Raw genomic sequence first — 24343 nt, 5'->3', positions numbered from 1 at the left:
CAAAGACACCTTTGCAGGCTTGGATGTGCTGATGGGCAGGTGGCCATAGTCCTCTCCTCACCACAGCCCAGCCTGTCCTGAGGCTGCCAGTGTCACCTAGATGTCACCCCACAGCCACCATGTCACCTTCCTGTGACGTCTCCCCATCACATGAAGGTTCTTGCAGCTTTAATTGCTGCTTCCTGCCTGTGGCACGCAGCAGAGGCAGAGCACAGGCAGGACAGCCGTGCTGCAACACCCTGCCTGTCCCCCTGCCCACAGCATCCCCCAGCCACAGACACCCAGGGCCCCACGTGGCTGAGCAGAGGTAGGAGCTGGGATTGGGGGCTGGGATTTGGGGCTGGATCATGGGGTTGGATTTGCAGCAAGGCCAAGGAGTGAACCCTGAGCAGGGGCTGCTGGACAGAGCAGCACCAGGAGGTCCAGGGACGTTCCCCCTGCCCAAATGCAAGACAAAGGGCAAAGGATGAAAGGAGTGAAGAGAGAGGGATTGGGGTCCTGTGCCCACACCAGCCCTTCCAGCCAAATCTTACCCTCTCCAAATGGGGAAGTCCAGCCCGGAAATATCTCACAGAGCAAAGCTTTCAGCCCATTTCAAGACTGATCTGACTTGTTCCCACCTCAGAAGGGCAGGGTTTCAGAGGCACATCCTGCCCCAGGGAGCAAATCCCCCCGAGCTGCCCCACTGAGGCCAAGGTGCTGGGATGGGGGAGTAGGGATGAGCCCAGCACCCCTGCCCAGCACCCCCACCCAGCTGGGGGATGCAGGGTGAGCTCGAGGCAGTGACATTGTCCCCAGCAGCCTGGCCAAGCCTGGGAAGGACCTGACCCAAATCCTCCTCCCCAGCACGCCCCGAGTTGGGTTACTGCAGTTTGGGGTGTTTTGTTCCTCTTTGTCAATACCTTCCTCAACTTCTCCTGCCTTCCCCTCCTTGCTGGTGCACAGGGCCAGGCTGGGCACTACTGTGGGTTAAAGGTGGAGCTGGGTGCCTTTCCTGGTGGCTGGATCCCCTTGCTCTCAGACAAGCCTCGACCAACTCCTCTGACTCAGCTTTGTCTCCCAGATCCAACCAGCCCCAGCATCTTCCACTCCCTCAAGCATCTGCTGGCGATTAACGTTGTTTTGCTGGGTGTTGGCAGCTCAGGGTCAAGCTCAAGGTCCTTCAGGAGCTGCTCAGCCTCTCCCTCCCCTACCCAGGGCTGACCTGACACACTGGGGACTTCAGAGGGGCTGGAGGATTCACATGCTTTCTCTTCAGCTCCTCCCCACCTTCATCATTGTCCCCAGGGCTTTTCTCCTCTGGGGTCCCAAGGTCATTGTCCCTTTCCATCATGCAGGTGTAGGGTGGTCTCCCTGGGGAGAATCAGGGTGATGAGCCTGAGCTTGGGGAGCACAAGGTGAAGGTGATGTTCACCCAGGTTGTTGGTGAGAGGAGGGCCTTTGGGTGGTGTCTTGGAGACCCCAGACTCTGCAGGGCTCTACAGGCACTGAGGGGTCCCAAAAGAGGCCTCCCTGCCCTGAGCCTTTTTCTCCCCATTCCCTGGGACAGGGGACCTCATGGATGACGACCGTCCCCTCTTCATCACCTTCAAGCCCACTGATGAGGACAACACAGCCAGAGGCAATCCAGCACCCCACACAACCCCCATCCATCCCCAAGGGGCAGAGCAGTCACCAGGACATCACAACAGACATGGCAGGGTAGGACATGGGGCCATGAGGATGGACATGAGCCCAGCTCACCATCCCAGCACTCATGCTGTCAGGGGCTGTATCCTCACAGGCTGCACAGGGAGCCCTGTGCAGGGAGCAGAACATCCTCAGTGCATGTCCTCACCTGAGCTCCTGCTGCTGTCCCCTTCCCTCCAGGTCTCTCCAGGCTTCTGGTCAGCTCCACCAGCCCAGTCCCTGCCTGAGGAGGACCCATGGCCAGAGAGGGTGGCCCTGCGTGCCCAGACCAGGCTGTGGTTTGAGCAGACACAAGCCCAGAGGTTGGGGCCCAAGGGGGAGCTCCCAATGTGGTTCCACGGCTTCATCAGCCGGAGGTGAGTGAGTGGGAGGCCAAAGCAGGGAACAGGGTCAGTGTCCCCACCCCTGGGCTGCTAAACAGGGAGCTGGATCCCTGGATCACATGAAGGGGATGAGGTTGAATGGCTCAGTGTCCCTTCCCACAGGGAGGCAGAGGAGCTGCTGCAGGATCAGCCCCTGGGCTGTTTCCTGGTCCGCTTCAGTGAGAGCACCATCGGCTTTGTCCTCTCCTACAGGTGAGGGACCCAACCCTATATGAGGGAGGGGCTGACGAGCTCAATCCCCTCCCTGCTGCTATGCCCATCCCATCCCATCCCATCCCATCCCATCCCATCCCATCCCATCCCATCCCATCCCATCCCATCCCATCCCATCCCATCCCATCCCATCCCCAGAATTCACAGAATCACAAGGTTGGAAGAGACCTTCAAGACCATCGAGTCCAACCCATACCCTAATACCTCAACTAACCCATGACACCAAGTGCCCTATCCAGTCTTTTTATAAACACATCCAGGGATGGTGACTCCACCACCTCCCTGGGCAAACCATTCCAGTTCCTTATCACTCTTTCCATGAAAAATGTTTTCCTGAAATCCAACCTAATTTTCCCTTGACGCAGCTTGAGACTGTGTCCTCTCGTTCTGTTAGTTGCTGCCTGGTGAAAGATCCTATGCCATGCCAAATCCCATCCCAAACCCCATTCCAAGTCCCATCCCATCTCGAATCCCATAAATCCCATTCCATTGATCCCATCCCATCTCCTCTGCTGCCAGGGGAAGGGATCGCTGCCGGCACTTTGTCCTGGACCAGCTGCCGGACGGGCGCTACGTGATCCTGGGGGAGCGCAGTGCCCACTCTGAGCTGGCTGAGCTGCTGCAGCACCACGCCACAGCCCCCGTGACCCCGTACCACGAGTTCCTGACTGTGCCCCTGCCGTGTGGAAGGGTGAGACCCCAGCCCCTGAGAGCCCCCGCAGCCATTCTGGCTGCACAGATGGGGATTTTCCCAATCTGGAGAATACAGCCAAGGGAAGTCTAAGCATTATGAAAGCCAGGGTTGGAATTGCAGCCACTCTGGCTAGCAGGAAAAAAATCCAGGTGTGGGTAAAATGCAAGGGAAATGCGACTTAAAATGGCCAAGAAAACTTAAAAATTACACAGGCCCAAAAAGTCCTAAAATTGGCACTAAAACACCCCAGTCTGCCAGAATTCCAAGGATGTCTGGGCAAATATATTGGGAAAGAACTCGTAAAAAATCCACGCTAAAATATAAAAGAAAAACCAAAAAATCCCCCAAAAAAGTCCTAAAATCAGTCACTGGACACCCAAAATATGCACTGAAACATCCCAAACCTGCCAGAACTCTGAGGATTTCTGGGAAAAGCATCAGGGGAAACCCAGGAAAAATTCAGCCTAAAAAACCAGAAACATCCCAAAAAATTCAGAGTAAGAAACACAAAAATGCCCCAAAAATCGCACTAAAACTGGCCAAAGAAGTCCTCAAATTTGCACTAAAACAAAACAAAACAAAACAAAACAAAACAAAACAAAACAAAACAAGAAAAACCCCTCCCAAAACTGAGCCAGATGCCAGGGATTCCAAGGAGCCAGCCCGTGGTCAGCACCCGGCTGGGTCTGCCCTGACCCACGCAGCCACCCCGACATCTCCGCTCTGCCTGCAGAAAGAGGAGCCTCGAGAACGGGCACAGCCCCCGGCCGGCAGTGATGCTGCACGTTCCCCGCCGAGCGAAGCACCGGCAAAACTGCCGGACTTCAGCCCCGTGTCCCGGGAGTCCCCGAGAGCCGAGGGCGGCTCCGGCAGGGAGGTAACAGGGCAGAGGGAATGGTGGCACTTGGCCAAGGGCAGGCGTCACCAGGCGGTCACAGCCACCACGGGTTCACCTCCAGCCCTCACCTCCGTCCCGTATCGTCTCTCCTCCAGGCTCCCAGTGCTCCGCCGCCGTCGCTCCCTGCCAAGAGCAGCTCCCAGGGCTCGGCTCGGGGGTCGCGCAGCCCCTCCGGCAGCGCAGCAGCACCCGAGGCTTCCTATGCCCAGGTGCACAAAGAAGTGGCTCGCCCCGAGCTCCCCGAGGCCAAGTACCAGCAGCTCATGTGCTTCCACGTGTACGCCGAGCCCCGTGAGGACATCGCCCCCAGCCCCTCTGCCCACTGCGAGCCCGAGGAGCCCACCCCGGCAGAGCCCATCCCCTTCTATGCCATGGCCCGGGGCTGGAGCCCCCGCACCCGCCCCAAGGAGAACATTTACTCCGAGGTGGCATTGACCCGGCAGGATCTGCCTGCTCGGCTCCCCACGGCACCCCAAAACGCTTTCTCCACGCTGTCCCCCAAACCCCGGCCCCACCGCCGTCTCTTCCGCAGCGTTTCCAGCCAGGACTGCAAGAGGAGGCAGCTCTTGGTGGCTCCCAGAATGGACAGGAAGGACAGAGGAGCTTCCAGCACAGGCACAGAGGTGGGTCCCTGTGAGCTCCTCTGGAGCTCAGTCCCAGCACAAGTTAGGCCTCCTGGAGTCTGAGGGATCAGGAATTTCTCCACACCAGGAGCACAGGGAGAAGCATGGAAACTTGGAATGGCTGAGGTTAGAAAGAAGCCCATCCTGTTCCACCCCCTGCCATGGGCAGGGACACCTTCCACAATCCCAGGTTGCTCCAAGCCCTGTCCAACCCGGCCTTGGACACTTCTAGGGATCCAGGGGCAGCCACAGCTTCTCTGGGCAACCTGTGCCAGGGTCTCACCACGTTCAGAGGGAAGAATTCCTTCCTAATATCCCGTCTAACCCCGCCCTCTGGCAGTGGGAAACCACTGCCCCTTGTCCTGTCACTCCAGGTCCTTGCAAAAACTGGGTCCCTGGCCTGAGCAAAGCCAAGGACTGGGAGGGTAAAAGACCAACTTTGTGCTATTTCCTGGCTCTCAAATTCACTCTCTCCCTGAGAATTCCCTAGGTCACTCAGAACCTTGCACTGGAGTTGGATGACCCCATCTACAGCCAGAGCACACACACGGACCAGCACACCACGGCCATGGCTGAGAACGTGTACGAGCAGCTGCCTGGGGACTGCCCCTAAACCACCTGCACAGGTGGGCTCAGGACACGACCTGGCTCCCAGGCAGGAGGAGCCTCAGCCTTCATCTCACTCCAGGAAGCACTTGGCCCTGAGAGAAGAGGTCCAAGGCTGCTGTGATGCCAATCTGCTCCATGGGGAGCATGTTGGACAGTGCAGAGGGGAGCAGGGTTACCTCACCCATCAACACATTTCAACAGACTTCTGATAATAAAATGATGGAAAAAAGGCTGTTACAGGAAAAAAGAGGGATGAGTTTGGCACAGTTGGTGCATACAGTTGGATATTAAATTGGCCAGAAACTAGAGTGATGCCACAGCCAGGGCTGAACCTCCCCAGCCTGGAGACAACACTCCAAGCCCTATATGCTTCCTCAGCCACAAAATTTGGGATGATACCACTGTCCCAGGGCTGCCCAGCAAGACACAAACCCTTGCTGGAACTGCCACAGTGGTAGTAGTGCTCCCAGCCCAACAGGAGCAGGGGGCCAAGATGGCCAAAGCCCCTGAGGAGGGCTGGGGCATTGTAGCTGCCTTATCTCTGGGAAAATTCACTTCCGACTTTCCACAAACCTGAGTTTTGTTGCTCTCAGAAGGCTGAAAGTAGAACATGAACCCTTGGAACTCCCCTTGGTGCTCATTACCCCAGTGAGAAATGGAAAGGGGAACCTGGGAGTTCCAGCCCCAACATGGATTGTGCTCCACACTGCAAACTCCCTGGGCAAAGAGGGTACCTGGAAGAGGATCCAAGCCCCTTGTGATGGAAATGGGGCTGGGTGAGTTCATTTAGAAGTGTATTCCTTTACCAAATCTCTTCTGGGAGGATTTCACTATACATACAAGATATGAATAAATTACTCAACAGTAACTTTATTCTGATCATTCAAATACTCAAAACAGGCTCTGCAAAGTACTAAACATACAGGGAGCTAAACTAAAAATGAGATTAGTTTAAAATGTTCTAAGAAACGACTTCAGTCATGGGGGTTTGCCTCTTTTTAAGAGGTAACATGGGAGAAAAAACACCTCTTGGGAGTTATTCTTACCGGAATAATGAATATTGGCCATTTGAGCTGTGGTTACAACAAATAAAACCAGGACTGGTGGGAATATAAGTTAAATAACCAGGCCAGCTCTCTGCTCCCTTCGACATCACACACTTTGGTGAACAACAAAGTGATGCCACAGAGATTTGGATCCATGGATTGGGCCAGCAGAGCTGCACAGGATTTGCATCACCTTGACAGAATTCCTTAAATAAAAAAATGGTTTGATTTTTAAGAAGTTAGGGCTGGGCACTCTCCTCATCCCAGACAGGAGGGTAAAGTCAACACTTAATTGAAAGATAACTGATATAAACAAGCTAGAAAAAAAAGTACAGTTGGCAGCTCTCCTCTGTGTCTACCCAGAGGAAACTGCAGAGCTCACTCCCAGCCAGCCACATGTGGGACACTGGGATACTCAGTTTGATGAGTCTGAGAACAGCCTGGGGCAGGACAGTAGGCCTTGGGTTGGGGGGAGGAAGAAAGGGGGAAAAAGGAAGGAAGGACAATATACATGCACACATGGCTCAGGGTATCCCAAAGCCCTGAGTGTGCCAGGCAGGAGACTCTCCCCTCCACATGTGGTAGTTGCCCTGGCACAGGGTTTGAACTGCACAGGGGTGTCCCCTCAGCACAGCTCAGGCTGTGGAGCCCAGAGCAAAAACACCAACTTAAAAACCAGGATATCAAAATCATTGGCATGAGAGTGCTGGAGCAGCCCAGACATAAGGAAACAGCTGTGAGGACATCTTAAAGGTAAGGACAAAATAAAAATTCCAAAGCCAGGCTTGCTCTTGGAAATCACTGTTTTAGAAAGGGAAACGAGACTCTCAATGCACAGCAAGTCCAAGAGAGGAACAAAGTGGGAACTGGGAGTTTATTGAGCCTCTGCTGAAGGGTCTGGCATCAGCAGGCACAGCCTGTTCCCTCAGGACAGAAGCTGGAGCCTTACAGCCAGCACATTCCCTGCAGTGTCTTGGGACCGTCCTTGCCTGATCAGAACTTCCACGTTATCGTTTACAAGGAGGGGGGGAAGGATTACAGGTAGAGTTTCAGGACCGGCTTGCAATGACCCTTCCTGCCAGGCCAGGTAGTGCAGTGTCCTCCCTCCCAGTGAGCAGCCCCGTCCTGGGGCCTGGCTGATCTCCCAGGGCCAGGAGACACCGGACACAGCAGGTCACCCGGGACACCAGCCAACAAAGCAGGACAGATGTGTCAGAATCCGTACTTGGCTTGAGTCTGCCGTCTGCTGAGCTTGTTTTCAGACCATGTGTTTTTTAGTTCCAGTTCCCTCTCCTTGGCCTGCAGAGATGGAGAGGATGCTGTTACCCTCCGTGTTTCAGTGACTCAGCAGCATTCTGGCCTCCTCCGGCCCCGCTCATGTGGATTACAGAGCCCTTCAGCCAGAAGCCTCGTTATAGGAGTTAGCACAATCATCCTGACAGAGGCCTGGATTAATTGGGATGCACAGGCATTTCATTCATGCTGAAAAGCAGCTTCTCATGGGGACGGGCTCAGCAGCTGCTCACCAGCCCTGGGGTGGAATCCAGGGCAGGATTCCAGGGCCTCGGAACATGCAGGAAGGGCAAAGCAAAGCTGAAAGCTCAGGGAACCCCTCAGGGCCAGGACTCACCTCTGGCCCAACTGGGTCTCACCAGGATTCAGGGGGTTCTCAGGGACAGCCCCTGGTCCCCAGCTGCTGGAGGAGCACCTCCACCACCCCAGCCTTGTGTTGCCAAGACCAAACCCTGCAATTCTGCCTGGATCAGCTTGTACACCACAGGGAGGCCACTCACCTGATGGATCAGGTATGTGATCTGGTGTTTTCTCCTTTGCTGTCCTGTGGGCTGATCTCCTTTTTTCTGGAAAGCAGAAAAAGGTGAAGTGTTCAGCCTAGAGAGGTGCTTCCCTGGACAGCAAACCAAGACAAGGGCCTGCACACAGCCATCCCAAGTAGCATTTGTTCCCTATTAAACTGCAGATTCCTTGGGCTGATGCACTTCCTGACTGGCCCTTCCCACCCACACAGCGTGTTCTGAGGAACTCTACTGGTCTCCCACATGTCATTATTTACCAGGTCCCTGTTTCCCTCCCTGGTGACTGCCCAGCATCCAACACAGCTCCAGCTGAGGCTGACTTGTGCACTGAGCAGAGGCTCCAACCATAGCCCTCCCCCTCCACCCCACCTTGCTGAATGACTTCATGGTCTTCTCCTCTGTCAAGGATTTGGTCAGCCACTGCTGGGCCCCGCTCAGCTGGTCATCACCTTTGATGTCCACAAAGTTGATCTCTTCCCTCCCACGATTCCGCTTGCCTTGCAGACGCTTGAACTGAAGGAAGAACAGAAGAGCTGGAATTATACCAAACACTGACCTGACACAAGGCACAAGCAACAGTTTTCCAGCCAGGGTTTTAATCTTTTGGAGATTTTTGGCTTGCTGTACATCCGAGTATCTAAAACTACTTAGCATGAAGGTTATTATCTCATTTTCCTATGCAGGAAACAGCATTTACTCCTGCTTCCAGGCTTGCACAGGAGACCCTTCGAGTCCTGAGTCTCTCATTTAAGAGACACAGAAGAACCTCAAGTTTTGCCAACACATTAATCTGGTCTGCACCAGCCACAGTGGCCACAGGACAAGGGCAGTGCCCATCCCCTGTGCTGGCACTGCTGAGGCACCTCCAACCCTAGGGTCAGTTTGGAGCCCTCATGACAAGAAAGAGATTGAGGAGCTACAGCATGTCCAGAGAAGCAAACAGAGCTGGGGAAAGGACCGGAGCACCAGGGGAGGCTGAGTGGGCACAGCCTGGAGAAAAGGAGGCTCAGGGGGGACCTTCTGGCTCTGCACAACTCCCTGACAGGAAGGTGTGGCCAGGAGAAGATAGGCTCTGCTCCCTAGGAACAGGGATAGGAGAAGAGAAAATGGCCTCAAGTTGTGCCAGGGGAGGATAAGGTTGGATAAAAGGAAAATTCTTACACCCAGAGATGTAAGAGGGTTGTCCAGCCCTGACACAGGCTGTACAGGGCAGTGGTGAAGTCCCCATCCCCAGAAGGATTTAAAAGACATGTGGATTTGGCACTTGGGGACACAGCTTAGAGGTGGACTTGGCAGTGCTGGGGAAAGGCTGCACCTGATGGTCTTGGAGGCCTTTTCCAACCTCAACTGTACTTATTATTCTGTACTTATCAGGCCTGCAGACCCAGCTGGAGCAGGAGCCCAGCAGACTGTAGGAAGGACTCCACACGTGTCCACAACACAGCACAAGGCCCCCCAGAAAAACCCCGTAGCCCAAGCCACTGGAAACACAGGCTGTGCTGGGGGACAGGACCGTGGCTGCCAAGCAGGTCCTGTGTTCTGGCAGAGCTCAAAGCCAAATTCCACAGGGGCACAGAAAGACAATGAAGTGCCAACCGCTTCGTCGTCGATGAAGGAGGAGTCCGTGCTTGTCTCCTGCGGTGGGGCCTGGGCTGGTTCCACCTCTGGGTAGTACCCACTGCTGTAGTAATCCTGGCAAGGAAAGGAAAACCAGTTTGTCATGAGAGCAATCCTGGAGCAGCACCAAGCCATGGACTGCCCCGTGGGCTGATTCCATTAGAGGGACAAACCAACAAACGCTTTGAGGGACTTTCAACAAGGGTCTGGAGTGACAGGACAAAGGGGAATGGCACCCCACTGCCAGAGGGCAGGGTTAGATGGGATATAGGGAAGGAATTCTTTCCTCTGAGGGCAGTGAGGCCATGGCACAGGTTGCCCAGAGAAGCTGTGGCTGCTCCATCCCTTGAAGTGCTCAGGGCTAGACTGGACAGGGCTTGGAGTGATCTGGGGTAGTGAAGGTGACTCTGCCTATGGCAGCAGCTGAGACTGGATGGGCATTAAGGTCCCTTCCAACTCAAACCAGTCTGGGATTCTACTAACTATTAGAAACAACCTGGGCTCAGACACCAGCTCCACTGAGCCCTGACTCTTCACCCTCACATCCAGGGCATTTTCACAGGAGTGCAGCTGTCAAACATCTGTCCAGCAAAGAACATCTGGAGCTCTCACACTGTAGGAATTCCCTTGTGCCCAGTGCTGTGGCTCCTTGTCCCGGATAGCTCGGGCTGGATTCCCTGCCCCGTGTCCCAGGTATCTCACATGGGCTGCATTCCCTGCCCTGTCCTAAGTAGCTCCCAAGGACCGCACTGCATTCCCTTTCCCATGTCCCAGGCAGCTCACAAAGGCTGGATTCCCAGGAGCAGCCAGTAATTAACTTGAGCCACTCACTCAAGTACCTGTCCAGAGCCCCTCACTTTATCTCTGGCCAGTGAACCCACCTGGTAGTAGCCCCCATGCTCACTGTAGGTGGGGGGGAACTGGCCATAGGGGTGGCTACCGTAGTCCTCGCCAGGTTTGGGTGCCCAGCTGTGCTGAACTCCACTGGAGCCCACACCCGTCTTGAACTCCAGAGGGGCGTTAGCGGCCGCGTCCTGGAACTGGGGTTCCGGCTCTGTCCCAGGTGGAGGGTCCTCCGACCCCCCCGTGCCAGGGTACAGGTATGGCTCGGCGCCCACAGCGCTGGGCTCGCTCCTGTCGGACAAGGAGAAGTAGTTCTCTGGCTGCACCTCCTCGTCGCTCTCCTCCTCCTCCTGGGTGATCTGTTTGGTTACCTGCAGCGCTGCGCTCTTGGCCGCGGCTTTGATCGCCGACGGGGACGGAGTTGTGGGCACGGCGGGCTTGGCCATGGGTTTGACTTTGGAGGAAGAGCTTGGGGCCTTGGCAGGCTTGGAGTCAGAGGTGTTTTCTGCAGCTTTCCTGGAGAACGCGTAGGGCAGGAGGAGCCGATTGGTCTCTTTCACTGTCATGTTTTTGGGCTGAGGAAGCAAAGCGGACAAGCCGGAGCCCTCGCTGCGTACCTGGTGACATCCATGCAGGATAAATGCATCACAGAAAGAAAAGAGTGAGATTATTCACTTTTCCCGTCTTCCTGCCAATTATCCCCCCAGTTCTAATACTTCTTGTGCGTTTCACGTCACTTGGCCACTCTGAATACACTGCACAAAAGGCCAGGGGGATTTTGAAGGGAAACGTGGTACTTGCAAATATCTGCCCAATTCCCAAATTAATGCCTCCTTTGCCAAGATTTAAATTGGTGAAATTCCCCAAAAACAAAATACCTGAAAACCCATAGGATATTCAAGAATATCCCTAAAGCCACAAGGTGATCAGAGTGGATGATTTACACAAGTGGAAGCCCAAGAGTGGTCACAGTCAAACACTTCTTCCCATTACAACTGTTTAACCAAGTGCCCTTGTTATTTACCTGAAGAGTATTTTTTTTCTTTGCTGGTTCATCTTCCTCGGAATCTGACTGAGAAAGAAAACCAGAGCTCAGCACAACCAGAGATGTTAAACTAAAAAAATTATGTTAATAAATCCCAGGAATATAAACCCAAAGGGAGGGAAGAACTGCAGGTGCACAGCAACGGGTCAGGGCACTCCTCCAGAGGGACAGACAACAACAGAGTTACTGGAGGGGAAGCACAAACCACACAAAGGGTGAAAGTTCACTGCAGGGATACAGGGAATTGTTCCAAATAATGCTGAAATTCCTACATATCCAGTTAAAATTTGAGTGGAAAGCCTGGTTGGCATCAGAAAAGGCCCTAAGAATCTCATGGCTGCTCAAAGAACTTGGGAGAGGAAACAGGGATTGAGGGATTGTGCCAGTTTACCTCCAAATCATAAACCAGGGAAAGACAAGGAAAGACAGTAAAGAGAGCTGGGAGTGACTGTAAACCCACATGTTGGTTTGGGAGAGAGGAGACACTGCAACTGCCCTGGAACATCTCCAGGGCATGAACTACAGCAGTGGGAGGGATTTTAAGGAGAAAGGGGGAACAACTGAGGACATCGGCCACAGGCAAGAGACCCCCAGGAATCCCAAGTGGAAACTGCTCAGATCAGCTCCAGTTTAAGGTACTTTTTGTCCCTTCAACATTCATTTTCTCAACACTGACAACCTGCAGAATGTGTGGTCAGAGCCCACAGAGCAGAGCACAGGAAGGGGTAAAGCAGGAACAAATCCCGGTCCATTCCAGCTGTCTGGAATCACATCACACTGCTGCAAGGAGGTAAGGAAAAAGTGGCTGTGAGGGACTGGAATATCCCTCATGCCTCTGTCCCAAAAGCTGAACCTCCGGAGCTCTAGGTTTGGAATTGGCCAGACTTGGATGGTTATGGGGAGTAGGGAGGTTCAGGAGGGGATGGGGAACCTGTGTTCTCTCCCCATGCCCCTCCCCCTGACTTTTCCAGCAAAGCAACAGCACTGACTTCATCTGGGCTCCCCCAAAGTGCTGCCAGGCCACTACTAATGGGCACTGTTTATAAATCCTTCCTCGAGCCACCTGTCCCCATGGAAATGACCCCAAGCTCCCAGTTCAGCTCCTCCTACAACCACAGACACTCCTGTCACACCAAAACCAGTGACATGACCACCACCTCCACACGGCAACAGGCCAGGCTAGGGCAACCTGGTCTACTCTGTCTGTGGGCAGTGTGGAACAGGATGAGTTTTCAGGGTCTCTTCCAAGCCAAGCCACTCCAGGATTCCAGGTGCTGGTTTAGATGAGATATTAAGAAAAAAGTTCTTCTGTAAGGGTGGTGAGGCCCTTGCAGGGGGTGCCCAGAGAAGCTGCCCCTGGATCCCTGGAAGTGTCCAAGGCCAGGTGGGACACTGGGGCTTGGAGCAGCCTGGGATACTAGAAGGTGTCCCTGCCCACGGCAGGGGAGTGGAACAAGATGAATGTAAAGGTCCCTTCCAACCCCAACCATTCCATGATTCTATGACAGTGCTGTCCTAGAGAAAATGAGCAGTGAGGAGAGGATGAAACCTGATCAGTAGGGATCGAGACTTAAAAAACAGATGGATAGGGACCTGCCTTTCCCTGCTCTCGTCTGGGTACACAAGCCCTGCAAGGCACAGAAATTACAAAAAAAACCCCCACAAAATGAGAGGGAAACAGTCACCTAAAAGTTTGTAAGACGCCTGAAGCCTTTAGACAAATAAGCAATAAACTGACTGAAAAATCTACCACCTGCATAGCAAACAAAATACTTTTTTCGGGCTACAACACCCTGCAGCTTCACATCATCAACTCGTTAACTCCAGGAATAAAGAAGGGTGCAGATAATCTGGGTCTGACTGCATTATGATTATAAATAAGGATTCTATATCAGTTTAATTCTGCAAAGCGCTTTAGGATTAAGGCAGGCATCCAGGACAAATCTCCGCGCGGATGACACAAGAAGAGATCCCGGTACCTCGGTGTGAGACAGCGAGGGAAGAGACTCGCGGGGGGGAGGTTTCACCCCCGAAGGGCTCGAGCAGGGGGGGTTTGTTCCATACTCACATCCCCCTTGTGCAGCTCGGGCGCCGCGATCCGCACTGGCTCCGTCCTCTTCTTTGGCTTGGGGAGGCCCAAACCCGCCCCGGGGGAGGCAGCGGGGGGCGGGCTGAGGGGGGAGGCGGCGGTGGCCGCATTCCTGGGGGGCGGCAGGAGGAGCCCCCTCGCCCGGGAGGACTCCGCGGCCCCGTCCTCGCTGGCGGCCGGCTCGGGGGGGCTCTCGGCCCTGGCCCGGCCCGGCGGGGTGCTGCCGAAGACGCTCACAGTGGGCGGGGGTCCCATGAAGAACGACGGGGGCACCGCGGAGGCTCTGGGCGGGGGCAGCGCGGCGAAAAGCCCCCGGGACGAGGGCTGCTCGGCTGTGGCTGGGGGAGAATCGGCGGCTTCCTCCTCCTCGCCCGCAGGCTCCTCCGCATCGCTGTCCTCCTCGCTGCTGGCGTAGGCCACGAGGGACATGGCCCCGGGGAGGGCGGCCCTTCGCGGGCAGCAACCGCTGCGCGAGGCCGGGGATCCACCCTCCGCGCTAGGCCGCACCGCCGCCGCGCCTTCAGCGCCCGCAGCGGGGAGGAAGGGGCGGGCGGGGGCGAGGCTACGCCGCCATGGCGGCCCCTCCCCGAGCGCCGGCGGGGTCGCGGAACGAGGCAAAGCGACGGCGGCGGCTCCGCGCTCTCGGTAATGGCTGCCGCCAGCGCCCCGCTGCTCGCGCTGCAGCGACACCGGACTACAACTCCCAGCGTACACCGCGAGCAGCGATGTGCCCGCCTCCCGCCGTGCCCAGCCGCGAGGCACCACGGGAAATGTAGTCCGTGATGCCACGCGGTGGAACCCCCGGGCGGGATCGGGACAAGGCCCGAGCATGGGGGGGATGCGGGAAGGCCCCTGGGGACGGAGCGGGACGGGGATAGGTATGGGGACAAGGATGAAGACTTGGACGAGGAGGCGGGAGGGTGCAACCTACCCCTGCCAGACCACTCGATTCATTACCAAACCAAGCCCTGAGCTGGGACTGCGGGGGTAGCATCAGTGCTGCGAGTCCCAGGAGAAGCTGATGGACTGGGTTGCAGGAGGCCTGGCCGGGACCTGGTTTATCCCTCTGCCGCTCTGCTGATTTTCGGTTTGATGCCTTTGACCTCCTTCTGGGTCATTCTGGCCTTAATAAGCAACGAGGTGGGCTCGAATTTGGGTCCCAACACCCAGCAATGCGATTTGCAAAGCTGCTGTGAAGTACCAGCACAAGTAATTAAAGCAAATTGGACATAAATTAGGAGCTATCCTGAACCTTCTGTTGTTTGGAACGGTGTGAAATCCAGCCAGCCTGCCCTGTCCCACCCCTCCTGGCCTGTTCTGGAGGGCTGAGGAGTGTTAAAAATACAGTATTAAAAATAGGCATTGAGGCCTTGGGGAGCAGGAGGGACAGGCACGGGAAGATTCCAGGAGCTGGGACACATGAATTACGTTTTCCACAACTCCTTACCAGCTGTGACCTGTGAGGGCAAAGCCAAGCAATCCCACCACAAGGACTCTGATGACAATGATGAAGAGAAGGAAAGTGTCCCTGTGGCCACGGGGCTGGTACAGCTCACAGAAAGTCCCATCTGTACCGGCCTCTCTTCAGGAACTCCTTTCCCAGAGAATGTGGGTTCCATATCTACCAGAAACAGCAAAATTTTGTTGTGACGCACACGAGTGCAGCTACTGGAAGAGCCCCCATCACAGGGGCTGAACCCCAAACTGTGTCAAAACTCTCTCCATTCACAGCTCCACCAAACTGCTCTACAAATCCAAAGGAAACCAAAATGGAGGTGGGGAGTTTTGTAGATCAGGCCCAGCGTTGCTGTCACTTTCCCAGCCAAACACCCCTTGTGCTCAGAGTCAATAGTTTGGGCTGGAAGTGGCCACAAAATCATCCTGGGGATTGGTTAGGATCTTCCTGGCAGATTTTTTTTCACTCCTTTCTAAGTGTCCAGATTTGTAAATTTTTAGGATTTAGGAAAGGGAACTGGGTGATTCCCTGAGAAACATAGAGTGGTTCAACTACCCCAAGCTCTAGTACAAGGCAGCCCTCATCCTCTGCCGAAGAAAATCAACAAGGACTCTGGCAGGGAGAGGAGGGACCCAGTTTGAACAAGGTCTGGCTCCTGCTGTGGAGAAAGAGGGAAGAATCCTTGTTTCCCCCGGCCTTTGTCAATTTTTCCATCACAGGTGGAGATTCCTTGAGATTGGTCTCATCCCCAGGCAGTAGGATCCTGCTCTCATCTGTGACCCTGTCAATTATTTATTTGTGTTACTTTGCAGCTTGATAGCAGAAATTAAGCCAAAGAAAGCACACAGGAATGGAAAGAAAAAGCCCAGCCCAAGAACCCAGACTGCCAGGTCAGGGTGGAAGTTCTGGTCTTGCAAACGACTTAATCTGTGTTTAATATAATTCCAGGTGTTTGGTTGGACCCAACAGGGACAGCAGCACCCAGGTTCAGTCCGAACCAGGACGAGGGTGACGATTTATTTACTCCCCTGGTGACTTTGTCACCCTGTAACCCCACGCCGAGGCTGGCCAGGCTCCCAACCTCCTCCCCAGGCATCCAGAGATTCCCCAAGCGCCCTGAGCAATCCCAGCAGCTCCAGCCCAGGCTCTGCATGACACGGGGCTTCTAAGGAAAAATTCTGCCTTCTGCTGAGGGGGAATGGGGCTGAGGGGACCCTGGGTAGGGGCACCATATGCTCACAATCCTTGATTTTCTTTCTTTTCAAAGCCTGACCTCCCTCTTCGATCACGTTATTCAGCTGCAGCCAGAATGTGGTATTTTAAAGATGCTGCTAAACTGGGTTTACATCATTTTACACTGGGTTTAGACGGGCTTTGCACTGGCTTGCACATTTTGCATTGTTTTACATGGTTTCACCATGTATGTTGTTTACCGGCAATTTTGCACCGTTTTAACATAGGTTTACACAGGTTTTGTACTCTCACACAGCTTTTGCACTGTTTTGCAAAACTGGTTTAAAACCGGTTTTGCACCGTTTTACATAGCTTTATGCCAGTTTTGCACTGTTTTACACAATTTTATGTCAATTTTGCACTATTTTACGCAATGTTATGCCAGTTTTCCACTGTTTTACAGAGGCTTACACTATTTTGGGGCTGTTTTACACTGGTTAGGCACTATTTTACACCTGTTTTTCACGGTTTCACAATATAGTTTTGCACCGTTTTACATGTCTGTATACGTTTACGTGTTTTTACGTGTTTTCACATTTTGGTGCTGTTTTATACTGCTTTCGCACCGTCTTCCACTAGTTCTGCATGGGTTTACGCCCGTTTTACATCGCTTTTGCACGCTGTAACGCCGAATTCGCACCGGTTCTACACCGGACCCTCCAATTTCCACGCCGAACCCACGGCAGGCCGTCCCTCTGGTGTCACCCCGGGCCGCGTCCCTGTTCCCTCGTGACACTGGAAGCATCCACACCCCCTCCAGGGCCACCTGCAGCCGAGCACATTTCGGGCGCCGCTCGCGTTTTTGGGGGCCGGGTCCGCGCAGGGCGCACGCGGTCCCGTGGGCGGGCGGTGGGTGTGCGCTCCCAGGCAGCGCTGCCGAGCCGGGGAGCTCCGAGCGCATCCACCGGGAGGAGGAGGAGGAGGAGGAGGAGGAGGAGGAAGGGGGGGGTGGGGGGCTGGTGGCAGAGGGAGGGAGCAATTGAATTTCAAACACAAACAACCGCATGGGGCTTGGGCCCTCCGCCGCTGCGCCGCGCCGCCGCTGACCCCGGGGCCGCCGCCGCCCCCCGCCCGGGCTCGGCGCCGGGGGGCAGAGCAGCCACTGCCTCCGCGCCTCCCCCTTCGGATTAGGGAGGGTTTTTTTTGTGTGTGTGTTTTTTGGTTTTTTTTTTTTTTTTTTTTTTGGGGGGGGGGGCTAATCTCTGCCTCGCCGGGTTTTGCCTCCTAAACTTCATCCCTAACCCCCTCCTCCCCTCCCCCCACCCCCCGCCCGCTCCCTGGTCCCGGGAGGAGCCGCCAGCCAAGATGTCCCGGTCCAACCGGCAGAAGGAATACAAATGCGGGGACCTGGTCTTCGCCAAGATGAAGGGTTACCCGCACTGGCCTGCCCGGGTAAGGAGCTGGGGAAGGGGTGGGGGGCGATGGGACCCGCCGCTGCCACCCCGGTGCTCCCTCCGGTGCTCCCCGTTGCATAACGCGGGCGGCCGAGGTGCCCGGGGGATGGGGGGGATGGGGCGCACCGGGGTCAGGCTGCCCCAGTGTAACGGCGGGGGGGAGGTGTGTGTCCACACTGGGGTCAGGCTTCAATCCCCCTCCGTTCCCCTTCCACCGGGGCCGCGGTCCAACTTTGCCGGCACCTTATATAAGGCCGGGCCCGGCGGACTTGGGGGTTACTCGGTACCGAGGCTTGGGGAGGCGCTTTTGGGACATTTCGTTGTGCTTGGCGGGGGGGGGGGGGGTGGTTCATGTGTCGGAAACAACATCCCGGTCTCCCCCGGGCCCCTTTTGTGCTGTTTATTCATTTCTCTCCCGAGGGCGTGGGGGGGGGGCGGCGGGGTGTCACGGGTGGAGACCGCGTGGCTTCTGGCACCGCGTGGGAGTGGGGACCCCCTTGTGCCGCCCGGTGATCGGGGCCGGATCCAGCAGCGGAGCACGAGGCTGGGCCAACCCGGGCTGAGCCCCTCCCCGGGGTGACCTCCCCCGGTACCGGGGGGGTCCCTTCTCCACCTTGGGCCGCACCACGATGCCCTTCTCGCTCCATTGCGAGACCCCGGGGAGGGCTCAGGTCACTCCCCCTCCGCTTCACTGATGATCCGGGGGACTCCGAGGGGGTTCAGCTGAACCCCCAAGACCCCCACCCCGGCAGGTCCCCGAGCGTGTCCCCCGGCTCTTCGTGGCCTTACCTCTTGCCACGGGTGCCAGAGAGGTGCCAGCGCTCGCCGGGAGTTTGGCTTTAGAAAATCGATAGAATTATTGAGGACTTAGGACGGGGAAAAGGGGAGGCCGTGCATACGGGGAGGGCGCGGGAAGGGGGTCGAGATCCCACCATGTGCCGGCCCGGCCGCTGCCCTCCGGTTCCCTCCCGCTGGAGAGGGTCCTGGCCGTCCCTAGGCGGGGGTTCGTGCCAGGAGCCCGGGACCCCTGGGATGAAGCTCAAAGCCATCAGGGCCGGATCCTCGGCCGGGGGCCGTGGGCAGCTCTGGCTACACAACACGGCGCTGGTTATTTTTAAGCGGTTGATGATGCAGTTTAAAATTTCCTTGGAGTGTTTCCCCCACATACACACACACACACACACACACTCCCCTCCCGGCCTTGCTGCAAAGGGCACTGGGGCTGCCTGGAAACCCCAAATTGAGCGGAAAAGAGGAGGAATGGGGCGGTGGGCTTTAAAGTCCTAGGATTCCGCCCCCCCCACCTCGTCCCCCCCATCCCCTCCTCCTTCCCCTCCCGGATTTGAATAACTTTTGTTTGGTTTGTCGGGTTCTGGCGGGGAGGCCGGGAGGGGGTTGGGAGCCGTTCGGATTTGGCACTGGCCTCCCAACGCGCATTTGAAAGCGGCTTTGCGAGGAGGAGCCAGAGGGATCCCTGGGAGCCCGGTGCCTGCTTCCACCACCGCCTGCTTTTCCACCGCAGCTTTCCTCTGGGGGAAAGCGATGCTCCCCTGGCCCCTAGCACAGCCCCGCTGCCCCATCCTCCTCCTCTACCCATCTCATCGCAGCGGGGTTCCCGAAAAGCCACTGGGTCGGGTGCCCTCGCCGGAGGTGACGCCGGGTCGGGGCTCTCGGAGCCTCGTGCCGGGCTCGGCTCCCGGGGACCGAATTAGCGCCGGAGTGCGCCCAGGCCCGCTCGGGTTTCACGCCCCACTTGTCTCCTGGCGCCTGGTTTCACCACCACCATCATGGCAGGAGCGTTTCGGGGTGCTGGGGCAGGCAGGGAACAGGTTTTTTCCCCCTCTGGAAGCAGCAGGAGGTTGGGCTCCCCAAGCCCAGGGATACTGGTTGATCGGGGGGGGGGGAGGTTTGGGGTGCAGCAGTCCCCACCGTGACTAATCGGTCAGGGTGAAGCAGGCATGGCTTGCCTGTGACTAATCGGGTGCTGTGATGAAATGTTACCCAGTTACACGCGTGGCGTGTGCTGGGATATTTGTTTCCGACCAAGTGTGGCTGGAGCACAGAGATAGGGGAAGAAATTGAGGGGTGAACTGGTAGCACTGCAGAAGAGGGGTTGTTCCCCTGAGCTTTTCCCTGGGGATGGCAGCTGGTACTGTTCCCCAACATCAGCAGCTTTCCAGTGGAAACATCTCCCTGAGAGGGGCAGCATTAAACAGGGGGGAAACTGAGGCATGAAAGTGGGGAAATGAGTGGCTGGAAACTGGAAGATAATGCTTGCTTCCCTCTTCCTCTCACCCCTTCTCTGCAGGGTCCCTTAGGCCAAACCCTCATTGTCACCTGCCCATTGGTGCTTCCCTGCTGCTCTGATGAGATCTGCAGCCCCTCTTCCATAGGTGGCTCTGGGAGAGCATGGGAGCACCAGCACCATGCTAGGGATCCTGGCACTACTGACATCCCCCTTCCTGAGCATCTCCTATTCCCATGGCTGGGTGTGTGGTGTCAGGATCCTGCTAGCCATACCCTCTGGAGCAGACTCTGGGTAATTTGCTGCCTGTTGCCCACCTGGTGCTGGGATGGGGGCCAGTGATGGCCCCAGGGCTGAGGAGAGCCCTGGGGAGTGCGTGGGTGCACCCATGGGACTCAGAGATGCCAGAGGCCCCCCCCTCCCCCCCACCTGGTGCATGTGCCCCCCCATGGGCTTCATCAGCTGTGTGTGACCCACATGAGTTAATTCCATTAATTCCCCTTCCTGACAGCCAGCTCCTCACTGCTAGTCTTGTCCTGCAGTAGGGAAACTGAGGCAGGGAGGGGGCTGGGAGCAGCCGTGGCCGGTGCAGGACAGGCTGTGTCCAGCCATGCTCCATGGGCCAGTTGCAAAGGTGAAGAGCAGAGGTTGGGGGCAGAGTCCAGAGCAGGGGTTTGTGCCTGTCCCTCCCCTGCCACGCTCCACAGCTTCCACTCCCAGGGTACCCATCCCAGCCCATTTGCAGACCTCCCCAGCCCCTGGATGCAGGTCCCTAGGCAAGGCTGGGCTGTGACACCAGTGCCATTCGCAGGAGCTGGTGGTGGGTGGGACAGAAATGGGCACTGTGGACTTTACCCTGGCACTGTACCCTGTCTCCCCTCACTGCTACTGTCCAGCGAGTGACAGGGACGGACAAACAGACATGGGGTGTGACAGTGCCACAAGACCCGGGCCCCTGTCATGGGGCAGTTTGGGCAGCCCAGGGTTTTTGGGTGGGTTTGCACCCGCCTGCACTATCAGTGTCACCCGTCTGCCCCATGTCCCCACACCCCAGTCCCCACCTGCCCATGTAGATAGAGCCACTGCATCCCCTTGGGGTGCAGGAGGGGCTGATAAAGGGCTGATGCTGGCAGGAATGGGCTGTGCAGGGAATCCCAATGTCAGGGAGATCCCAGCTTTTCCCTGTCCCATGGAGCCCTTCAGTTCATGGGCTGGGGACAGGCAGCAGTGGGCTTGGGACACAATGCCACAGGGCAGCCATCCCTGGGCCTGCTGCCCCTGCTTCTGCATATGCTGCCTTTCCTTGGGGAAGGAAATTTGGAAACTTGCTCGGGGAATGGCGCAGCTGGGGGATCTCCATCAGGGTCCTGGCACTGCAAGGGGCTATGGGGTCCCTGTCCAGCCTGGTGGGGAAGAGTCTGGATTCCATGTCCTTGCCTGGGGGGGCTCTAGGGCCGATGGGGCCTTCTCTACTTTATCCCAGGAGTGACCTGCAGGAATGTGGCCTGCGGGAAGCACCATCCCCAGCTGGGCTGGGCTGGGCTGGGCTGGTGGCCACCCCTCTGAGTCACATCATCCCCTCCTCCACCTTTGGTGCCACCCAGGGATGGAGCTGCTGCTCCCAGCTGCCACCATGGGCCAGGGTCCCGCTGGGGACTGGTGCAAGGACCGGACTGACCTTTGCTTTGCTGGGGACCGTCCGTGCTCCTGGAATGTTCCCGTGCCCGTGAGGAATGGGCGGCATTGGGGCATGACAGTGCCAGTAGCCCCAGGGTGCTGGGTGGGAGCACTTTACCAATCCTGAAACACCCCCTGGATCCTGATGCAGGACGGCCTGGGTGCCCCCAGACCACATTTGGGCAGTGGGGATGGCACAAAGGCACATCCCACCCAGGAGTGGGACATCACACCGACCATCCAGCACATCCTGGTGCCTGTACAGAGCCCCTCCCAGTGTCCCATCCCCTCCCTCTGTCCCTGGGGCTGTGCCAGCATTGCCCCTAAGTGGGGGCAAGTGTTAGTTCCATTCCCAGCTCTGGGAAGAAAATCAGAGAGACTCTTGGCCAGGTCCACCCTGTCACAACACCCCAGCCCTGCTGGCTGGGGAAACTGAGGCTCAGCAAGCTGCAGGGTGACTTAGGAAAGGTTGTGCCATGAGTCAGCAGAGCGCTGGGAATGGCACCCAGCATCCCGGCAGTCTGCACTGGCACCTTCCAGCCCAGTGACGTGCCAGCAGACCCCCACCCGCATCCTCCTTCAGCTCCTTCCACCTCCCTTTGAGGTTTTCTCAGGGAATTTATGGCTGCTGGCTGCAGGGGGGGTTATTTTTAGATGCTATAAAAAGCAGCCGGAGTTGCTTTCACTCTGTTCCCGCTTGGCGCCTCGGGATTATTCACGCTCGGTGGAGCAGCACCTGCCTATGGGCTTGGCATCGGCTGCTGCTTGACCCCACAGCCCTCGCCAGGCTGTCCCCTTGTCTGGTGACCCCATTTTGGCCAGGGTGTCCCAGCAGCAGGGCGTTGTCCCTCCAGGCACCCCCTTCCCCATTCCTTGCCCAGGCTGGAGGCGACGCCTGCGTCTCCACTGGCAGCGCAGCGCCTGAATTTGCTGAGTGTGTCTGAGCTGGTCTAGACAAGAGCTTAAGGGGGGAGGGGGGTGGGAGAAGGGGAGTCCTGCTGGCCCCCACACCAGTGGGCACAACCATTTGTTCTACTGACCTGTTCTTGCCAGCAGTGTCTCTGGACAGTTGGGTGAATTCCCAAGGAATCACATTATCCTTTCCTGATCTGTGCCCATCGATAGGACACTGAAGGGGGTGATGTCCTGGGGTCTGAGGAGCCCCAGGGTTCTCTGCCCTCTCCTCTCACAATTTCCTTTGTGTTACACAGATTGATGAGATGCCAGAAGCTGCAGTCAAATCCTCCTCCAATAAGTACCAAGTCTTCTTCTTTGGGACCCATGAAACGTGAGTGGGAGCTAAGACTTACAGGGCGGGTACCAGTGAGTTTGGGAAAGGTGAGATCTCCTCTGCTCCCACCCTTAACTGTTTTCCTCTGTCACAGGGCATTCCTGGGACCCAAAGATCTCTTCCCCTATGAGGAATGCAAGGAGAAGTTTGGAAAACCCAACAAGCGGAAAGGGTTCAGCGAAGGTTTGTGGGAGATTGAGAACAACCCCACGGTCAAAGCCTCTGGTTACCAGGTGGGTAATGAGCTAGGGGGCCTCCATCCCCCCCCCCCCTCCTCCTTCCTGGATGCCCTCTGTGAATCCCCCCTGTTCCCACAGCCCACCCAGAAGAAGAGCTGCCCCGAGGCGGCCGAACGGGAGCCAGAGGGAGATGGGGAAAAGAAGGGCAATGCAGAGGGCAGCAGCGATGAGGAGGGGAAGCTGGTGATTGACGAGCAGTCCAAGGAGAAGAACGAGAAAGCTGGGATCAAGAGAAAAGCAGAAGATGCTTTGGAGGTACTGGGTGGGTTGCTGGGAATGGGGATGTGGGTGACAGGGGCTGGGCTGACCTGAGCTGCCCCTACCCAGAACTCCCCCAAACGCCCCAAGGATGCAGAGGGGCAGGAAGGGGACAAGAAGGTGGACAACGAAGAGGTCCCCAAGGAGGAGCCCAAAGCCAACCCATGTGAGGTGGAGAAGAACAGTGACACCGCCGACGCACCAGACACCAATGAAGCCAAGCAGGAGGGCAAGGAGGAGATCAGAGACCACAAGGAGAGGTGAGGGTGGTATGGTGACCCCTGTCCCGACAGCCTGCAGGCCTTGGGGCCTTCTCTGGCACCCTAGGGTCTGACCAAGAACATGGGTCTCTTCTTGGCCCCCACAGCCCGTAGTGGCTTCCCTGGAGAGCTGATCCTTCCCTGCCGGGACCTGGGTGCTGCCCCATGTTGCCCATGCCGGCTCATCGTGTCCAGAGCTCCGGATGAGAGAAACCACCCCAAAATGAAATTTCAAAAGGAAAAAAAAAAAGAAAACTACAAAAAAAGAGAGGAATGCAGAGCAGCCCGGTACTGACCCCGAGCGCTCTGTGCCTGCCCTGCCGTGGGCGCACGCTTTGTATTAGTGATTCCTTGGGGCTGAGCAGTTGATTTGAAATAAAAGCGAATCTTGCCTTTTTAAAGCACTTGTAGGCCCTTGGTTAGCCCCTGGATGCCCCTGCATGGGTGGTTTTGGGACCCTTTGGGCTGCCCAGAGGTGGGGCTGCCAGAGCCCCTCTGGCAACTCTGGGGTGGTGGGAATGGATCAGGGGGAGAGACAGGGCTGGGGCTGGGGCAGGGGCTGGGAAAGAGCCAGGCAAAGGTTTTGTAGGGGACCTAAAATATTAACTACAGAATCAGAATGCCCTGGAAGGCACACAGAAGAATTAAGTCTTACTCCTGACCCGGCACACGACACCTGAAAATTCCAGCATCCAAGAGCATTGTCTAAACACTCCTTGACCTTTAG

At 56.5% G+C, this 24343-nt stretch overlaps 3 protein-coding genes across 4 annotated transcripts; 2 read left to right on the top strand and 1 right to left on the bottom strand.

The window, feature by feature from the left end:
* Positions 1-1557: 1557 nt before the first annotated feature.
* Positions 1558-5113, top strand: SH2D2A (SH2 domain containing 2A). Its single transcript, XM_062511599.1, has 7 exons — positions 1558-1701; positions 1870-2045; positions 2175-2264; positions 2805-2976; positions 3713-3856; positions 3973-4500; positions 4991-5113. The coding sequence occupies exons 1-7, from the start codon at positions 1558-1560 to the stop codon at positions 5111-5113; spliced, it is 1377 nt and encodes a 458-aa protein (XP_062367583.1).
* An 846-nt stretch (positions 5114-5959) lies between these two features.
* PRCC (proline rich mitotic checkpoint control factor) lies at positions 5960-14197 on the bottom strand. The gene is made up of 7 exons (XM_062511534.1): positions 13543-14197; positions 11454-11501; positions 10468-11046; positions 9566-9661; positions 8339-8482; positions 7949-8014; positions 5960-7454 (listed from the first exon to the last, which is right to left on the bottom strand). The coding sequence occupies exons 1-7, from the start codon at positions 13990-13992 to the stop codon at positions 7368-7370; spliced, it is 1470 nt and encodes a 489-aa protein (XP_062367518.1). The 5' UTR covers positions 13993-14197; the 3' UTR covers positions 5960-7367.
* A 3289-nt stretch (positions 14198-17486) lies between these two features.
* Positions 17487-24017, top strand: HDGF (heparin binding growth factor). Of its 2 annotated transcripts, XM_062511404.1 has the most exons (6): positions 17488-17644; positions 22780-22856; positions 22954-23092; positions 23177-23353; positions 23426-23616; positions 23724-24017. In XM_062511404.1, the coding sequence occupies exons 1-6, from the start codon at positions 17558-17560 to the stop codon at positions 23728-23730; spliced, it is 678 nt and encodes a 225-aa protein (XP_062367388.1). In that variant the 5' UTR covers positions 17488-17557; the 3' UTR covers positions 23731-24017. The 2 variants fall into 2 exon arrangements, with proteins under 2 accessions (XP_062367387.1, XP_062367388.1); XM_062511403.1 differs by having other exon boundaries at positions 17487-17644; positions 22954-23353.
* The last annotated feature ends 326 nt before the right edge of the window (positions 24018-24343 follow it).

The sequence above is a fragment of the Cinclus cinclus genome, chromosome 31, assembly GCF_963662255.1.
Source record: "Cinclus cinclus chromosome 31, bCinCin1.1, whole genome shotgun sequence".
NCBI lineage: Eukaryota > Metazoa > Chordata > Aves > Passeriformes > Cinclidae > Cinclus > Cinclus cinclus.
This window is presented reverse-complemented; position numbering and strand designations above follow the sequence as displayed.

Coding starts and splice junctions, on each gene's coding strand:
- SH2D2A (XM_062511599.1), top strand. CDS start 1,558: ATGGATGACGACCGTCCCCTCTTCATCACCTTCAAGCCCACTGATGAG. Junction 2,046..2,174: donor CACGGCTTCATCAGCCGGAG/GTGAGTGAGTGG, acceptor CCCTTCCCACAG/GGAGGCAGAGGAGCTGCTGC. Junction 2,265..2,804: donor GGCTTTGTCCTCTCCTACAG/GTGAGGGACCCA, acceptor CTCTGCTGCCAG/GGGAAGGGATCGCTGCCGGC.
- HDGF (XM_062511403.1), top strand. CDS start 17,558: ATGTCCCGGTCCAACCGGCAGAAGGAATACAAATGCGGGGACCTGGTC. Junction 22,857..22,953: donor TTCTTTGGGACCCATGAAAC/GTGAGTGGGAGC, acceptor CCTCTGTCACAG/GGCATTCCTGGGACCCAAAG. Junction 23,354..23,425: donor AAGCAGAAGATGCTTTGGAG/GTACTGGGTGGG, acceptor GCCCCTACCCAG/AACTCCCCCAAACGCCCCAA.
- PRCC (XM_062511534.1), bottom strand. CDS start 13,992: ATGTCCCTCGTGGCCTACGCCAGCAGCGAGGAGGACAGCGATGCGGAG. Junction 8,483..9,565: donor CCTTCATCGACGACGAAGCG/GTTGGCACTTCA, acceptor TTCTTCCTTCAG/TTCAAGCGTCTGCAAGGCAA. Junction 7,455..7,948: donor TCACATACCTGATCCATCAG/GTGAGTGGCCTC, acceptor CCATCTCTGCAG/GCCAAGGAGAGGGAACTGGA.